At 44.6% G+C, this 19,387-nt stretch overlaps 1 protein-coding gene and 1 long non-coding RNA gene across 2 annotated transcripts in view; one reads left to right on the top strand and one right to left on the bottom strand.

Annotated features, from left to right (window-relative positions):
• The first annotated feature begins 1,157 nt into the window (after positions 1–1,157).
• On the top strand, positions 1,158–19,352 carry IL2RG (interleukin 2 receptor subunit gamma). Its single transcript, XM_083595637.1, has 8 exons — positions 1,158–1,333; positions 5,329–5,419; positions 7,489–7,655; positions 10,175–10,317; positions 11,698–11,860; positions 15,296–15,395; positions 16,436–16,520; positions 17,263–19,352. The coding sequence occupies exons 1-8, from the start codon at positions 1,240–1,242 to the stop codon at positions 17,446–17,448; spliced, it is 1,029 nt and encodes a 342-aa protein (XP_083451763.1). The 5' UTR covers positions 1,158–1,239; the 3' UTR covers positions 17,449–19,352.
• LOC310754129 overlaps positions 18,239–19,387 on the bottom strand; it is a 29,348-nt gene continuing 28,199 nt past the window's right edge. The window contains exon 3 of the long non-coding RNA XR_014543638.1: positions 18,239–18,786. This is a non-coding gene — a long non-coding RNA (uncharacterized lncRNA). The remainder of the gene's footprint in view (positions 18,787–19,387) is intronic.

Genomic DNA, 19,387 nt, shown 5'->3' with positions numbered 1-19,387 from the left:
GAGTGGAGAAGCATTCTGGCTGCTCCTTGAAGAGCTATCCCTAGTCCAATGTGCCCCTGCAGCATCCTGGGGCATGTGTGCAGCCACCCGAGTTTCAGCTCTTGTAATTTAGCCAGTGTTTGGAAAGCGTAATAAGCATCTCTGGATCTAAAGACCACACACACCCCATTTCTGCAAACCTATATTTTATAGGGTCCAATGATGTTTTGATTTGATGGGTGGCTAGTTGGGAGAGAGGAATACCCTGCTTGGGACATAAGAGCACTCTGTGGGTCTAAGACTATGAGGAGCAGGCAGTGTCTTCAGGAACCAGCACCGAAAATGCTCTGAAGGCATCCACTGGATCATGACAGAATCATAGAACTGTAGAGTTGGAAGGGACCCCCCAAGGCCATCTAGTCCAATCCCTCGCAATGGCACATGACTATCCAGCCTTTGTTTAAGACCCTCCAAGAAAGAAGAGTCCACAACCTCTCCCCAGGGAGTCTGTTGCACAGTTGAACAGCTCTTGCTGTCAGGAAGTTCTTCCTGATGTTTAGTTGGTGTTATGTACTGAGCTGAATCCTAGGATCCAGAATGCAGCAGTCTGATTGGTCCGCAGGAGCCACCCAATCCAGCTCCAGGTGGAAGTGAATCAGCGACCTGATTGGCCGTTAGGAACAGCCAGGAATTAGCCAATCACGCGGGGCCCATTGTGTAAATAATGTATATATAGCTAGACGTTTCAGGGAAAGTTTCATTCACTGCTACTACAAGCTGAATAAAGAGCATGGAATTCACACTCGACTCTGAGTATATTTCAGTTGGAATCTCTTTTCTTGTAACTTGAATCAGGTCCTAGTCCTGGACCAGGAGAAAACAAGCATGCTCCCTCTTCCATGTGACAGCCCTTGAGATATTGGAAGATGGCTACCATATCTCCTCTCAGTCTCCTCTTTTTCAGGCTAAACAAACCCAGCTTCCCGTAAGACCTGGTTTCCAGACCCTTTAGCCATCTTGGTCACGATTCACAAGGGGCCCTGAGGTTGAAATTAATCTAATCTAGCCCAGGCTCTACCAGTTCAGCTTCTCAGAAGCCTTTAAGAAACTTTCTGCAAAGTTCAGGGAGTTTCCACAGGAAGGCATCATAAGTATAAATTGAGAATCGCACAGCCCACAGTTGCAGATCAGCTTTGAAATAACCACATCCTGTTGTGCTGAGCACTTGTCTCTGGCAAAGCGGAGGCTGCTAGGAGGGTGATGGAGGCCTCGAGGGAACAAAGGATGTTCCTTGTGCTGGTCCTCCTGTTCTTGGGCCGAACCGAGCAAGCCACAGAGAGTTCTCCACAGCAAGGTAACCCACTCCCTATGGGCTTGGAGCTCGCTACCCCTGCTGTCAGGGATTCTTCAGCTGTGATTTCTGCATTGCAGGGGGTGGGATGAAATGACCCGCTGGGTGCCTTGCGACTCTGAGATTCTATGATTCTAAGAGGACGAATGCAGCAACCTCTAACCCACATTCTATCTGTTCTTCAATACTTTCTGCAATGTTGGGGAACGTCCCCTGAGCTGCAAAAAGCTACATTCAGGTCTTGTCAGTTCTTAAGGCTGTGAATCCATAACTTTCTTTCTTTTGTGTCCATAAACAGCTGTTGCACTTATAATGGTAAAACCACAGGGAAATATTTCCTAAAGATTGCCAGTAGGTGGGGCTGGAATGTCAGGCAAGAACAGGGAATGATTTCCACTTAACAATCACTTTCTTTTTGCCCTCGCTGAGTTGGACATAAAATCAACAGGGTGTCGTCCTTGTCAGTGCTTCTTTTGTAATAATTATAATTATAATAATAATAGTTTAGGGGTACTTTCATTTTGACTCAAAAAAAAATCACCATTTTATAGTTCAAATCGGGGAAAATAAATGCAGTCAATGGACAAAAGTACAAAGATTCATAAAAAAAATTAGGGGTATGAGTACCCCTGCGTACCCCCAGAAAAAAAGCACTGGTTGTTGTTGTTGTTTTGATACAAATGTACACGTCTGGGTTAGGGCTGCCTACATATACATCCCCCCCCCAAGCAGACATCAGAAACAGTACAACGACCTGCCTGATATAAATAAGCAGCAAGTTCCTGCCAGTAGTTGCTGCCATGCCTGAGATCATTTCCTTGCAAGTGAGGAATGAATATTATGTGGCACTTTTTGCAACATACATAAAAGGTTAATATACAAAAATACAATAAATAATGGATGTCCATTGGAACAGTAATTAGCACTAGTATTGTTGAGAACGGCCTTCAGCTAAGTTTTCCTCAGAATGGCCCCACTGAGATTAATGGACCTAACTTAGTCATGTTCATTAATTTCAGTGGGTTCACTCTCAGTAAAACTTAGTTGAAAGTCACCTATTACAGTATTTGTTTCATTTATGAATCATTTATGAATCACTGACTGCGATGCATCTTGAAGCTATTTAACAAATTTTAACAAATTATAAAAAATATGTGTAAAACAATTGCATGTTTAGAAACGGTAAAAACGATTGCCTGTACCATAAAAACAATTTAAAATCCAATGCAGATATCAACTTCTAATTTGTTCATCCACAGTCACCAGTTAAGAAGTAAATATCTCCTTCCCTCTCCCAACCAAAAATGTCCTGGTGTACTTTCCGACAGGACTACCTGATGAAATACAACCAGCTCAGATTGGGTAGCAAAAGTAAAGTGTTCACAAGAACTGTCGGGGTGATGGTGCTGAATATTAGCCATTCCTGAGCACTGGGCAATTTAACCATTTACTTGAAGGATCACCCAGCCCCAGATGGGCCTTCTTCACTGGTTTGATTTGCGGAACTGGCACTGTCGAAAGTGTCACATAAAGTTTGTTCTGCACTTGCAAGAAATTGATTTTTTGGTGTAGCAGCAGCTGCACTCTGGAATCCCTGCCTACTAATACAAGGCACATATCTTTGTTGGATTGTTTTTGATGCCTGCCAAAATCCATTTTTTGCATAGGGAAGCCTACCTGGACATGCAATCTTATTATGCACATTTGATTTTCATAACTGCTGATTTCATCTGTGCTCTGTTGTTTATCAAAAGTTTGGCTAGTGTGGCTTATTGCCTTTTTTTTAACCTAACATTTTCAGGTAAATTGCTTTAGGGCAGGGGTGAGACTAGGCTTTTCTTCACACACCCCCACACATTTGTGTGTACACAAACACACAGGCTGGAAGCCTCAATGGTGCCTCTCTGGAGGCTACACCCGAGGCAAAAATCCTGGCTTGCCACCCCCCACCCTAGCTTGGGGATTATTCTTATTTATTAATTTTAGTTATATATTTATGTTTATAAATAAATGGGCAAACAAATGATCCAGCCCCATTTCAACTGAACTATTGTAGCACCCTGCTTGCGGTTAACGCTTAGCTGGAATGAAATATTCAATGCAGCAATAGAGAAATTAAAATAATAATTTATTTGTCAGACAAATAAATGATAGGCACAGTGGTATATGGTTACCAAAGCTCTGCCTGCCCTCCAGCCCTGATGGCCAGCACTTATATTTCCTCAGCCCAGCCCCCTTGCTCCTCCTTTGGCTGCCTCTGTCCAATCAGCCTGGTTGAAATTCCTATTGGCTGTTTGCTAGAACCAATCATAAAAGATACACCCATTTCCTATTACCTTTTATGGGAGACAAAGAGCTATATTTCCCTCTATCCATAAATGGCAGACAAGTAGCCATATATCTTACATTTGCCTCCACAAGGCACCTTAATTACCAGATCACCTTTTGTCCCTGTTGCCCCTGCATTCCAAAACAAATGGCTAAAACAAATGGCTCGTGGTATTAAGTTCTATCTAAACAGAGATCTTACTATTTACCAACTCTTAATTAGTGTTTTTGCAGCTTGATTGTATTCTGTAATATGTAGGGTCAGTGTAACCTTTGCTCCCAGCCTGTATTTCCTTTTTACAACCTTGAGAAACCTGTCTCCTGCTTCTGCTATAAATCAGGGGGGCCCTTGTCCAGGAGAATAAACAACTGCCAAAGTCCCTAGCCAGCTGGTTTTCTGCCTGGCATGAAACATTTGCAAATCTTTAAGCTCATTTTAAAATACAGGCCTTGATCAGATGCCTCATTCCCCCTTTTAAGCTCAAGGACCTTCATCCCAAGTGTCCTTGATAGCTTGACCTTCATCATGTTCCTGAGGTAAAGCTCTGTATAGGGCCATGATATGAGGTAGAGTTTCATTTGAAATCATCTTGCTAATTGTACTTCTAAAACATGAAATGATACATGGCACCATACATAAAACCATTACTACTACCGTCAAGAAAAACAAGCAAGACAATAGTATCCCTTTGAGTCCTGCAACATTAGGTAACCAATTGATGAGCCATCCCATATCCCATCCTTCCCATATTTGTACTGGGACATGTGCTATACTCTCCATCTTTGTAGCCAACACACGGATTGCCTGGCATGAAACATTTGCAAATCTTTAAGCTCATTTTAAAATACAGGCCTTGATCAGCTGCCTCACTATGTGGCATGGTCTGTGCCTGATGTTGTATGTGTAGAGGTAACTTTGCTGGAGAGCTGTGGACAGGTTTTGTTTCAGGAAGGTTTGGTGGGCAGTGAACACAGCATGGCTTCCTTCAGAGCAGGGCTGGGGTGGGGACTTAGGCCTGGGGTGGGGGGCGAAATGCAGCTCTCTGGGCCTCATGGATATCCCCCCCCCCCCAAAGTCCCAGCTTCCATGAGGCCACATTGCTCACTGGCTTTGCTTCTTGAATGTTTTTGCTTGGCTGGAATGTTTCCTCGATCTCTGAAAATGCCTCTTCCTTCCCTAGATGGGGGAAAAGAGGGAGGGGTGGTAGGGGTGGGGTGTGTGTGTGTGTCTAGAAACCAGCATATTGCAGTATATAAAAGTGAAATCTGACATTCATTGCTCCACCTACTTTTGCCTGTGGCCTGTGGTTCCACCCCTGGCAGAACCGTCCAGACTGCACCCCCAGCCACGGACAAATTAGCTCTTCTTTCCGCCTCTCCTCCAACCCTTCCACCCATTCAATTCACCTTCTATTTAAAACAATTTCTTATAAGGCAATAATTGATATTGATATTTATGAACTTATTTTTAGTCGTTTTTGCACCCCCGCATCGCCTGTGCCCCTGGCGGGGGTCCACCTCACCCCCCCAGCTATGGCCCTGCCTGTGGCCCCACCCACCACTGGGGATTTGGCCCCCAGGGTGTTGTCCTGAATGGAATGTGGCCCTCAGGCTGAAACAAACTTCCCCACCCACATCAAGACTCACTCATGGAAGGTCCTCTCTTGCAGACCTGGAGTGCATCGTCTTCGATTATGAATACATGGACTGTGACTGGGGCAGCAAACAGAAGCCTGCAGGAAACTATTCCCTCTACTACTGGTATGTGCCTTCCTTGCGCCTTGCTTCTCTGCTCTACAGGAACGGCTTTTGTCCAAGCTTCAGCCAATGCACCACCAACCTCTCCCGGCCTTCCTCTTTCTTGGGGAGCTTCTTCCAACCCTGAGTCAGACTACACTGGGGACCAAATTAACAGGACAGCATAAGAAGAGCCCTGCTGGACCCGGTCAGGGGCCCGTCTAGTCCAGCATCCTGTTCTCACAGTGGCCAAGCAAATGCCTGTGGGAAACCAAAAAGCAGGATCTTAGCACAAGAGCAACACTCTCTCCTTCTGTGGCTTCCAGAAACTGGTATTCTGAAACATCACTGCCTCCAACTATGATGCAGTAAAACATAGTCCTCATGGCTAGTAGCCATCAATAGCCGTCTCCTCAATTAATTTGTCCGGTCCTCTTTCAAAGCCATCCAAGTTTTGCTCTTTTCTCTAAACCAAAAAGTCCCAAATGTTGAAACCTTTCCTCAGAGCAAGGATTCCTCACCTGGGAGAGAGAACAACGGCTGCTGGTTCATTGGGGTGAATTGGGCACTGGCCCTCCAACCTCAGTCTACCTATAGCCAGCCCCTATCTGCCTGCCTTATCACATACCATTCCACTATTATTATTATTATTATTATTATTATTATTATTATTACTATTACTATTACTATTACTATTACTATTACTATTATTTTATTTATAGCCCCTCCATATGACTGGGTTTCCCCAGCAACTCTGGGTGGTTTTCAACACCTATAAAAACATAACTAAACATAAAACAACTTCCCTATCTAGGGCTGCCTTCACACGTCTTCTAAAGGTTGTATAGTTCCCTATCTCTTTGGCTTGGCAGTTGTGTAACTCCATACCCTCCAACATTTCTCCAGGGAAAATAGGGATCTCCTAAGGAAAAGTGGGCTATTCCAGGACCAAAGAAGAAACAGGGGTGGCTTCTGTAAATCCGGTACTGTCTCTGGAAAACAGGGACACTTGGAGGGTCGGTTATTACACACAACCACCCCAAGGGGTGGCCCTGCCTGTCAGCTGCCTCCTCTTTAGTCTCAGTGTCAGCTTCTGTGCAACACAGCAGGAAAGAGGGCAGAGACAGAACCAGAACAGTGGGCTCTGCCAGTTACTGCCTCTAGCTCTAGCTCCTGTTGGCCTCCCAGCCTTCTGCCCTAGCACAGACACACACACCCAGGTTAGTTCCTTAGGGTAAATGGGGTTCTGCCCCACCGACACCTGCCCTCATCTCTCTCTTGGAATTTGAGCATCCGTTTTGTAACATTTCCTTGACATCTGACCAGAGGGCGTTCCACAGGGCAGGCACCACTACCAAGAAGGCCCTCTGCCTGGTTCCCTGTAACCTCACTTCTTGCAGTGAGGGAACCACTAGGAGGCCCTCAGAGGTAACGATGGGGGTGGAGACGCTCCTTCAGGTATACTGGGCTGAGGCCGTTTAGGGCTTTAAAGGTCAGCACCAACACTTTGAATTCTGCTCGGAAACGTACTGGGAGCCAGTGTAGGTCTTTCATGACCAGTGTTATATGGTCTTGGCAGCCACTCCCAGTCACCAGTCTAGCTGCCGCATTCTGGATTAGTTGTAGTTTCTGGGTCACCTTCAAGCAGCCTGTCCACATCCTCAGAGGTAACAGATTGGAATTGATCCCATGCAATTTGACTAGACAGGAGTCTAGCACTCTTCCACCCTGGCTCTGCACCCACGGTGGAGTCTACCTTTTTTTGAATCTGAGCTACTTTATCTGCAAAAAAAACCCCCTATCTATGACTTTTAGAAGACATCTGAAGGCAGCCCTGTATCAGGAAATTTTAAATGTCTAATGTTTTACAATTTTTTATGTGCTGTAAGCCACCTAGAGTGGCTGAGGAAACCCAGCCAGATGGGTGTGGTATAAAAAAATATTAATATTAGTATTAGTATTAGTATTCAGAAGCATGTTCCACCTGGGCTAGAAGACAAACAACACAGGGCTGTCCTCAAGGTATTCAGGTTCTGAACTGCAGTTCTCTGATGGTGTTGAAAAGGACTAACCCCAAGCCTCATTTTGTTTAGGTATGACTCTGACAAAGAAAAGCAGTGTGAGATTTACCTCCAGAGTGGTGATATTAACACTGGATGCCGCTTCCGTGAGATTAAACTGTTTAAATACTTTCACATTTATGTCAACACAAGTGACGGTACGAAGGTTTTCCAAAAAGAAATGCAGTTGCAGAACCAAGGTATAGATTTCCTGCTGAGCCAAACCAACTTGTGGGTGTTGGTTTTATAAGTGGGAGCCCTATAGCCCGGGGGTAGGCAACCTAAGGCCCAATCGCCTTCTCAATCCGGTCCACGGATGGTCTGGGAATCAGTGTGTTTTTACATGAGTAGAATGTGTGTTTTTATTTAAAATGCGTCTCTGGGTTATTTGTGGGGCATAGGAATCCGTTCATCCCTCCCCCAAAAATATATAGTCTGGCCCACCACATGGTCTGAGGGATGGTGTACCGGCCCACGGCTGGAAAAGGTTGCTGACCCCTGCTATAGCTGGTGTGTCAGAACGGACTAATTCAGTTCAGTGAAGTTTACTGAATTATCTAAAGATCCCTGAACTATGTAAAGGAGCCCCCTTTAATTGCTGGGTGAATGGAATGTGACTAAATTCATTTGCAGCTAGAACTTTGAACAGTTTCTAAGTTCATCCCCTTACATGTTTTGTTTTTTATAAACTATTAAAGCTCTTTGGGATTCTTTTACTTGAAGAAATGTAATTGTTGGGCAAAAAATTTAAGCATTTAACTGTAGGTGTTTGTTTTTATGTTAGTCTCGTGAGGTTCAGGTCCACACTTGTAACAGTCTTCTTAAGTGTATTTCATCCTTCAGCACAGCACATTGTAATATTCTCTCTCCTCTCTCTCTCTCTCTCTCTCTCTCTCTCTCTCTCTCTCGCCGGGAGTTATTTGGATGACCTCAAACTGTGAACTGGTTATTTTTGTAAAGAAACAAACATGAACAGGAATTAGTTCCTCTTTGGACACGATAGACTTGAATTGATTATTATTTTTCAATGAACTTTCCATGCTCTGCCTGCAACACAGGAGAAAAGAGGCCCAAATTCCTCATCCTGTTCTGCTGGGACTCAGAGCTCTTATCTGCATGATCTTATCTGCATTTTCGGCGCTCAGCCCTGATGAAGAGTCCTCATCCTCCACCCACACTTTCCTTTCTGACCTTCGTTCTAGAGATGTATTATGTTGTTTACTCCCACTTCAGATCAGACCTAAGTCACAAAGGGGGGGCTGGAGACTAAATGCGAGCAGGCTGTCCCTTCTCATTGCCAGAGATTCTGGTTTGTTACAAAATAGATGCCCAAACGCTATGCCTAAATGGGCCCAATAAAGCGCAATTAAATTGCTGTTAAGGCTTTAAGGCAATTGTGCCTTTAATTAAAAGCTTCCTTTTTGCAGGTTCTTCCTTTTTATCAATTCCTGTTCAGTGCAGTTGAGGACTTAATGTTGACGTGCCTCTTAATTGCCTTTAATTTGTAAGCTGGTGTCTCCTGCATAAAGGTAAAGGGACCCCTGACCTTTAGGTCTAGTTGTGGATGACTCTAGTTGCGGTGCTCATCTCGCTTTATTGGCTGAGGGAGCCGGTGTACAACTTCCGGGTCATGTGGCCAGCATGACTAAGCCGCTTCTGGTGAACCAGAGCAGCGCACCGAAGTGCCGTTTACCTTCCCGCCAGAGCGGTACCTATTTATCTACTTGCACTTTGACGTGCTTTCGAACTGCTAGGTTTGCAGGAGCAGGGACCAAGCAATGGGAGCTCACCCTGTCGCGGGGATTCGAATCGCCGACCTTCTGATCAGCAAGCCCTAGGCTCTGTGGTTTAGACCACAGTGCCACCCGTGTCCCACCCATGTCTCCTGCATAGAGGAGGGCAATTTCACATCCAAAGACAATGTCAACAATTTTGTACCTTTCATATATAAAATAATTTCAAATCCAATTCAGAAATAGACTGGGATCCTTTACCACATAAAATGTTCTTTGAGCTGAGAATCCAAAGAAAGGATAAGTAATGGGATCTTCTGATCTTCCAGATCATGCTGTTTCTCATGAGGATGTGGAACTGCTCTGTGACTAGGCTGCAGATTTAGATCAGAGGTTCCCAAACTTATTTGACCTACCACTGACTTTTCGGTGTGTGTGTGTGTGGAAACCCTACCTTCTTTAAGTGAAGAAACAGAAAGATGTAGTGACAAAATTGCGTTCTTTTATGCATCTATATTTCTACCTACATCCTAAGATATAGTAAAGAAAGATGTTGTTATAAATAAGACACCTTGAAGCTTGGAGTTCTAAAATCATTTATTAAAACCAACCATAGTAACATTCACATTGCACACTGAAAATTAAGATAGCAAAGATAATATTGAAAGGCATTGCCCCCATCCCACAATGGTGCCCAACCTAGCAGTGAGGGTCATTACGCAACAGATGAATCATGTACGAATGGTTTTTCAAAATGTTCTCTTCTTTATGCTTCCACGGCCCCCTTATTTTTATTCAATTCCCCCTAATTGCACCCAAGGCTACTGCCTCACCCCTGGATTGTTCCAGTGCCCCCCCCGGGGGGGGTGGCATCACCCACTGATTTAGATCCCGATTTGAGCCAAGGGAGGTAGAGTGGCTGTGGCATATACACTGTTGCATATTCTCCCTCTCGCATATACACAGATTTCCTTTCTCTCTCCTAGTGAAACCCAGTCCACCCATTGACTTCCGCTTTGAGGAGAAGAGCAACAACCAGCTGCTACTGTCTTGGGGTTCAGCCAGCCCCAAAAACCACTGCTTGGAGCATTATATCACGTATAAAAGCAGCAAGGACAAAAAATGGCAGGTACTGGTGTTATCTCAGTTGGGAGGGCTAAGTGCAGATTTGCCTTGACCTTCTGATGTGGAAGCCACAGCCCCCCCCCCCATTATAAAATATTGTTATACGGGGGGTTGGGGGTGGGGTGTGTGGCAAGGATTCCTTCAACTCCTGGGTGCTAGATCCTCCCTATAATTCCTGGTTTTAGTAAAAGTTGGAATTGATTAATTGAAGGTTTGATTAAGCTGTGCCAAACTCTGCTGGATTTGGCTTAGGCATAGTTAGCTGAGTGTGGTTCATTGGAGGAACGAAACCAATAATGGCAGAGTCATTAGCTCCTCAAGAAAGCCATTAGGAGGGTGGAGACTATGCCAAGCAAGGAAGGGTGGGGCCCCTCTTTCAGCTGTGTGTAGTGGGCAGAGAAAAGGGTCAGACATGAATCAGAGGCTGCAGCAATGGAAGGAACAGGACCTGCTTGGGATGTGAATGCTCTGCACTCCCTCCATCTAGGCTCAGGCTGTATATACGAGTAAATAAACCATATACCATAAAGATGCCACAGTCTCCACTGTGTGTCTTTGTCTAAAAGGAAACACAGCCTCTGGTAAGTGCCCCTGGGATCTCACACCACTTGGAGACTGGGGTGGTGTGTGTAACAATACAATTCCTCATTTGGTAAGCGTTTCCCAGTTGTGCTCCTTGCCCAAACTAAATCTTCTCTTTTCTTCAGAGCCCAACTCTCATAGGAACAGATTAATCTCTCCCTTTAGGCTTCTCTCCGTTTCTCATTTTTTCTGTCTAAAGTTCAGCTCTTCACCTTTCCTCAGCAGTGTATGGAGACCCATAGCTGCTTTCAGCGAGATTTCAGGGTGGCCCATGGAATCTTGCAGAGTTCTCATGAGATTTCACAGGGCTCTCATGAGATCACTGGTCAGCAAGGCTTCAGCCAGGGTGCACTCAGGGCGGCACTTTCCTGTTTCACCTCAGGCAGCAAAATGTTCTGGGCCGCCCCTTGTGATGGTGAGTTCCATAGTTGTAACTCTCCTCTCTGTGAAGAGGTGCTTTTATTTTGTCTGTCCTGGACCTTCCAACGTTCAGCTTCACCAGACAGCCCCAAGTTCTAATATTATATGAGAGGAAGAAAAGATGTGTCCTCTGCACTGCATAATCATATAAACTTGTATCGTGTCTTCTCTTGCCAACTATTTCTCTGAACTAAAAAGCCACAAATGTTGAAACCTTTCCTCACAGGGAGTTGCTCCATCCCCTTGATCATTTTACTCAGTTGCGGGGGAAGAGCTGCTGGGTTTCGCATGAGGCTGATTGGGGGAGGCACCAAGGGCGGGAGGGTGCTGCTGCTGCTTTCTGTGCCAGGTGCACATTTACCTCTCCGGCATTCCCTTTCAGGAGGTGAAGACCAATGATATGAAGTACAGCGTAGCCAGTGTGGATCCCAAAAAGCTCTACACGTTCTATGTCAAGTCTAAAGTAAGGTCTGTTTGTGCAACCACAAACTTTTGGAGCGATCCAGCTGGTCCTTTATTCTGGGGGAGAAACACCACCAGCGAAGGTACAGAGGATCTTTCTATTATTGTTGGGCAGTCTGTGTTCTGGTATGATGCTGGAATCCACAGAGGATGAATCAGGTCTAGGAGACCATGGAGAGGGAGTTGTGACTAAACAAGAGTTCGGAGCAGAATGAAGCCTTTTAAACCTCTATATCCAGACTTCCTCCTTGAGGCTTCACCTCCTTGGAGAGAACGGAGAATCCTTGAAGGGCCCAGCCCTCTAGCCAAAATAAGCAAAATAAGCATTGATCAAAATAAGCACTGCTTAGGGCATCAAGGGAAGGGGGGGGCACCAGAGAAATTTTCCATTGCCGGATTTACCATGGACCATATGGTGCAGCTGGAAAAAACAAAAGACTCCCACAATAATGAAAAAAAAACACACACAAAATAATAAAAATAATACTGAAACAATAATAATAGAGGTAATGATATAGATTGATCCTGGGAATGCAACAAAATTAGAGTCTGCTAACTATGGTAGTAAACTGCCACTCGGTCCACTGAGACTTACACGATCGTTCAGAATAGCAGTAACAATGAATTGCACATTTATTCAAAAACCCACTTAAAACTATTTGCTGCAATTAATTCAGCAGAACAGATGAACTTGATCCAGTGATAACGGCTTTTCAAAGTCTGGCAGTCATTTAACAAGAAATCTTAGATGCCACACTGAGTTACTGCTTCATTGCTCAGTCCATTCATAATGCGATGGATGGGCTTGATGAGGGGGTGCCAGTTTCCCAATGCCTGGTTCAAAGCCATAGTAGAATCATAGAATGGTAGAGTTGGAAGGGATAGCTCAGCTGGTAGAGCATGAGACTCTTAATCTCAGGGCTGTGGGTTTGAGCCCCATGTTGGGGAAAAGATTCCTGCATTGCAGGGGGTTGGACTAAAATGACGCTCATGGTCTCTTGAGACTCTGCAATTCTATGATTCTATGCAAGAAAGTCACTTAGCAGGAATCTTAAGCCATCACCTTCCCTGCTACCCCCTGAGTGAGTTGTGCTGGTTGCTGATTTGCTATAGGGTAAGGTTCAAGGCCATTTTCCTGATTCAAAAAGCCCTTAGCAACTTGGTCCCAAAGGACCTTAAAGGCTCACTGATTTCTTACACTCTACTTCAACCACTGAGATCTTCCTGGTGGTTCCAGAAGCCCTGCGCTCTTGTTGGCCTTAGCCAGAGACCAAGCCTTTGGTGTGGCAGGCCATGCCCTGTGGAACTCCCTGCCAATAGAGGTTCAGCAGAAACAATCCCTGCCTTCTTTAAGAAATCCCCTGAAAACTATATTGTTTAGATAAGTCTTTGTAATAAGAATTTCTCTTTTTAACCCACCAGCATTTATTGATGTGTTCAGTGATGCTTTAAGTGACATCTTTCTGAATTTATTATAACTTTGTATGTTGTATATCGCCTTGCTCTATATTTATGGAAGTGCAGATTATAAATCATTTAGTTACCTGGAAACTGAGGTTTCTACAACTAAAATGGATTAAAGTGTCTAGCACAACAAATCCATGTTTTTTCCTTTTGGAAAAAAAATATACCGTATTTTTCTGTGTACAAGACATGGGGTTTTTTAAACCAAAAATTAGGTTTAAAATTGGGGCTCGTCTTATACACGGGTAGTGCTGAGGGGTGTTTTCTTAATTTGGAGTCCCCAAAAATAGGGGGCGTTTTATACATGGGGGGCATCTTCTTGCAGATTGGAAGGTGATTGGGAAATGCATCATAAAGTGAGAAAATTGTTAATGGGAAAATGTCTAAGAGATATAAAGACAGCGCAAGCAAGTCAGGGTGAAAGCAAGATGAGTGATTTTTGCCATATGACTTCCCTGCGAATAAATAGGAATAAATGCTTAATAAAGCCCAGATGTAATCTAACCTCCAAGGAAGCTTTGTGAAAGTGAATCATGACAAATGCTGATTAAACAGGTTGTCTGGAGAAGCCCCTAATGTTGCAGGAAACTGTAGCAGCTGAACTTGCAGATAACTATATATATATATATATAAGCCCTAAACAGGATTGTTCCATAAAAAGAAATATTTATAATCGTTCAACCCTTCCACTCATCTTATAAAATGCAGTTTGAAAAATAATGGGTGGAAGAATTAAAGAGATCTGATATTGCTTGCTTCTCCATGGGGGCGATGAGCTGAGAAAGGTGTAGGGAGGGGGAGGCCTTTTTTCGAGGGGTGTTTCACAAATATAAAAACAACCGCTGTTTCAATTCTAATTCAAAACAGTGGATTCTGAAGGGCTTTTCAAAAGTAAGCAGTACTGCCCTCTACTGGGCACTGCGGGGCCTGCAACTTCTAAGATCCATGTTTGAGATTAAAAGTGCTTCCAGATGCTCTTGTTCATAGAGCTTTTGAGTTTGGTTTGGTTTTGCAAGGAGGTAATAATAATAATAATACTTTTATTATTTGTACCCCACCCATCTGACTAGGGACTCAGCTATACAGCTGCAAATATAATGTTTTAAGTGCATTATACAAATGTGACACTAGGTGGCAATGGTGAGCTTAATGACAAATTCAATGCACTTTAAAAAAAAACAATTTTCACAGCTTTTATATATGTGTGTGTGTCTAGATTCTACCTGGGTTGCCCCAGCCACTCTGGAGGGCTTCCAGCATGTATTAAAACATAATAAAACATTAAAAAACTTCCCTAAATAATAATATAAGTCAAGTTATAAGTCAAGCCACTGCCATCTCAGTCTTTAGGGGAAGGCGAAAACGGTTTTGTTGAGCAAGAGCCCCAAATCAGATTTAATAATTGTGCAACCTGAACTTTGCAGTAGGTGATGGAGTCCCACCTTGAAAGAGTCTGCAAGTGCTCCCAACAAATGACAGATCCCTAGGATGCCTCCTTGCTGGCTGAGTCCCACCTGCAAGCTGCAGCAGTGGGACATGGCCTCCCTTTCTGGAGCAACTGCAGAGAGACACCTCTGTTTCCCCAGCGGCACTTGGCTTTAAGCCAGAACTTAGGCAGGAAAGCTGTGGGACCAGAGTTTTCAGAGGCCTGTATTGCTGTGTTTGATGGGCTACCCAGCCCCTCCAGGAACAACACAGCCTCCAACATTCCTTGGATGAGAATAAGGACATTCTATTCTACATCAGCATCACTGATTGACCATCTTCTCCTGGTCTGGTACAAAAGTTTTTCAAGGATACATACGAAACTGTGGAATTTAGGGGAGCCTGAGGGAAGAAGAAAACCCCCAATCAGTAAATACAACTAGCTAGCAGTGATACTGATGTAGAACAGAAGCTACTTCCCTCTTTTCATCTGAGGAATGTTGGATGGTATGGAACAATGTCCCTCGTCTAGGCAGCTCCAGTGACCTAGGGAAGGTAGGGAGATGCAATGTGAGGCTATTCCTCTTTCTCTGGGCATGCTTTCTAACGCCCAGGCTTGTCTCACTCAGATGACCCTCCTGTCTCAATCTGGATACAGAGAATCATCATCCCTGTAGGTTCTGTCCTCCTCCTGCTTCTCCTCCTCTTGATCCTAATGCGCATGGAGAGGTAAGTTGAGCAATCATACTAGACCCATGGCTGACTTTGCTTTGTGGAACATGGGAGGACAGCCTAGCTGGCAACTGGGAACAACTCACCAGTAAAGACGGTTGGTTTCCCCATGCTTGCTCTCTCATCTCTGTTCTATCCAAAACGGCTCAGAAGGTGAATGATGTTCTGTGACAAGCAAATGTTGGCAACTGAGGGTCATGGATGGCTATCATCCAGATCCCCACGTTTCAGAGGCCATTAGCTGCTAGTGCCTCTGCTGGGAGCCCCGGGATTGGCCTGAACAACTGAGCAGCCTTTCCCAAACCTGATGCCCTCCATATATTTTGGACTACAACTCCCATCATCCCTAGCTAACGCCAGGATGATGGGAGCTGAAGTCTGAAGTATCTAGAAGGCCCCAGTTTGTGGAAGGCCCCAGTGGGGGAACTGACCATGTCATCTGTCATCAAGGACAATCAGCAGCAGCAACAGCAGCTGAACAACAGATGGAGGGGGGTGTACAGTACTTCAGATTTCTTGGCACAGTTTCAAAAGCATTTTAAGAGGAAACAAAAATGAGCCTTACAAAATAATGTGCCACAAAAAACAAATTTCATTTTGAGTGCTTTTGCTGCAGACCAAAGGCTAGTTTAAAAAGAAAAACTGGCCCTTGCAGAGCACTGACTTCACTGCTAGCAGCAGAGAAAAAGGGCTTGTCAGTTTGCTCTGTTGCCACTCAGCCAGAATGATTTTCAGTACACGATGAGGTCACTTTTTCCATACACATCTCATCACAGACTGAAAACCAATCCAGCTCTATGACGGAACACAGTTCACTGAGTGGCCAGGACTGACTTTTATGAATGAGCCCCACAAATAAGGCTGATGTTCTTGGAAAGATCAACAGTGCCACCTTGCTGGGGACGGTCGTTGGTTTGGCTCTCCAGGCAATATTCCCTTAGAGGGAGAACTCTTTGCAATTCTGGGCACTCTACCTAGTATCTCTCAAAACAATAAAGAGAAGACCCCCACCTCTAATCAATTTAACTTCCCCACAGAGTTTGGCTGGTACTGATGCCCAGGATTCCCAACCCCAGGAATAAATTTGAAGATCTTTTTACTGCGCACCAAGGCAATTTCTCGGTAAGAAACTGGGCTATGTAGACTATCCTCTCGAGATAATCTCCCAGGCCAGAAGCCCTGCCCCACATGACTATAACATTGCTAGGAAAGGGGTAAGGGGCATGCCTCTGCCCCAGATATTTTTTTCAGTGCTCCAAGTGTTTCTGAGTGGGCGAATGATTTTGGGAGCAATTTTATTGTGGGTGATCTTGGCTAGGATATTAATTTGGGGAAAACATTAATTTAAGGACACATTACCTATTTATGATTTGGGGAGGTAATTTAAAGGTAAATTGGATTTATTTGGACAGGTTCTGTTGGGAAATCAATTGGGGGAGGGGTTAAAGGAATTAAAATGCACTGTCCCAGGGAGGAGTGAAACTTAAGACGAACATGCCTGTGAACATTTAGATGGGAAATTTGGTAGCTTGCGTTCTGCAACCTTTGAAGTCAGAATTTGCATCTCTGCATAGAGAGATGGCAAAATGCCTGCAGACGACTGACTCGGCCAAGCCTCAGATAACTGGAGGCTCTAAGGCTTGCAGAATCCTAGAGTCTAGTTTTGCAAGGGCACTGTCTGTGCACAACTATATCTCTACATTGTGGGTAGCATAGAAAGGCAGAAGAAGATCAGTGCTTTAGTCTTTTCTGGGCCATCACTTGAGCAAGTGAAGAAACTGCCCAGCCCAGAAGAAAAGCCATGGAGGCAGGCATAGCAGAGTGGGTTACCTCATTCCATTCTCAACATTTTCTTTCCCTGCAGGAATGGGCAGGGGTCTCCAAGGATGCAGTGGAGAGCTTCAAGCCCAACTATCGTGAAAGCATTTGCTGTGTCAGCGAGCTGTTCCCTGGTGGGGGCTATTTACCCATCTGCAACAATGCCATGGGCAAGGCTGGAGGAGTGGCTGGCATTCCTGCAGACCCTACCCTCAAGGTCAACATCGAGTAGGGCCTGTGGAACAGCCACTTGTGGGTCTGTCATGCTCCCTGGCTAGGAGCTTCTGAGGCTATTGCCCGTCTTTTTAGAGAACCTTTTCCCAAAAGCATTGACCCCTTAGAAATCCTTGATCCCTCAGCCAGCCCATCTATAGATACAGCCCTGCCAAGTGTTCTTTTACGTCTGCAGGCTTAGGAACAGGGTTTAAGGTCCTTCTTTCTCCAGCACTTGCCTTTTTCCATCCCTTATCTTTCCTCTGCTTGGCCTCCAAGCTGCTTTTGTTTTCAGTTTAGTTTATTTGGTGGTAACGGCACATTTGCACAGTATGTCCAAAACGCACTCATCACACATTTGAAGCACATAACTTTCCTACAAAAAATACTGGGCACTGTGGTTTCCCCTGCACAGAGCTATACAAACTATAGCTTCCATGATTCTCAAGGGGGAAGTAGTGTGCTTTTACTGTATGTTGTGGATCAACCCCTCTAGCCCTCAGGTACATTGTAGGGTTATCAAGTCTTCCACAGTATACATAATATTCACAATATGCATGCACACAAATTGTGCCTTATGAAGTAAGAATATAACAAAAACAGGTGAATGCTCAGAAGCAATTGGAAAATGCATAGTTTTAACTCTGAATTCATCTTCCCTTTAATCGCTTTGGCCTGGTTTTGATGGCTATGGAGAAGAACTTGGCCACATTTTCTGTACATACCACACATTTAAAGCACATGCTTTCCCTCAAAGAATCCTGGGAACTAGTTTCTTAAGGGAGCTGGGAATTCCAGCTTTTTTGGGGGGGGGGGTCGTAATTACAGTTCCCAGAATTTTTTTTGCAGAAAGCCATGTGCTTTGGATGTGCTTTCGGTTTATAGTGTCTGTGCATCCTTAGGTTTGGAGTTGGCCGTTAAAAAAAGAAAGAGAGAATTCTCCCGAGGCTGTGTATGAACACTGTACCTTTGAAGCACATTCGAAGCTCATTCTTTCCCTCAAAGAATTCTGGGCATTGTAGTTTGTTTAGGGTTACTGGGAGTTGTATCTCTGTGAGGGGTAAACTACAGTGCCAAGAATTCTTTGAGGGAAAGAATATGCTTTGAATGTCCTTTCAAGATATAATGTATAGAGGAATTTATTGAGAAGATAAATTGGGATCTTTTAGTCCTATAAAATATGGAGGATAGAATAACATGTGGGTAAGACACTGACATAGCAGCTTTGGTGAGGGAAAACTCTCAGGCGTCATCTGTTTCTCTTCCAACCCATGAAATTTCTGTTGTCCTTCTTCCTGCTGTGCACTGCTTCTTCTGCTTCCTCTGATGACCATATGCAGACACATCACTATTATGCCTAATAAAAAGGATTGATTTGCCTCATTATTTCTCTCTGGCGCATCCTTACAGTCCTGCTACTCATATAACTATGCAGCCCAGGGTGGCATTAAGGCTGTGTTCACATGTTTACTATCCATCCAGTGCACTCCCACCGCTGGTCAGGGAAGCAATTGTAGGCTGCTGTCTGTCTTGAGAGACAATAGAGTGTGCCTCCGAGTGAGAAGCCAAACGACTGCTTTAGTGACATGAAAGAGACCTCCCTGGAGCACAAGCCTGGGCAGTGGGTATGGAAGTGCCGGGCTGCCCATCAATTGGGCTTGGAGGAGGGTGGGGGAACTTGAATGTGGCCTGAAGAGAAGTCCACTGTTATGTACCAAGCTTGGATCCTAGAACAATAGGTAGGTAGGATCCTAGAATGGAACAACTGATTGGCCTGCAGGAGAAGACCAATCAGGCTCCAGGAGGGAAGCAGAATCAGCCAGACAGACGGGACTCATTGTGTAAATAATGTACATAAAAGCCTAAGGTTTGGGGGACAATTCAATCACTGTTTTACAAGCTGCAATAAAGAGCATGAAATCACTGCAGGACTCCGAGTATATTTCATCCACCCTCTC

The sequence above is a fragment of the Podarcis filfolensis genome (genome assembly GCF_964270895.1).
Source record: "Podarcis filfolensis genome assembly, chromosome: Z".
Lineage (NCBI taxonomy): Eukaryota > Metazoa > Chordata > Lepidosauria > Squamata > Lacertidae > Podarcis > Podarcis filfolensis.
Note: the sequence above shows the minus strand (reverse complement) of the source record. Positions and strands in the feature narration are given on the sequence as shown.

Coding starts and splice junctions, on each gene's coding strand:
- IL2RG (XM_083595637.1), top strand. CDS start 1,240: ATGGAGGCCTCGAGGGAACAAAGGATGTTCCTTGTGCTGGTCCTCCTG. Junction 5,420..7,488: donor AACTATTCCCTCTACTACTG/GTATGTGCCTTC, acceptor CATTTTGTTTAG/GTATGACTCTGACAAAGAAA. Junction 11,861..15,295: donor GAGAAACACCACCAGCGAAG/GTACAGAGGATC, acceptor TGTCTCACTCAG/ATGACCCTCCTGTCTCAATC.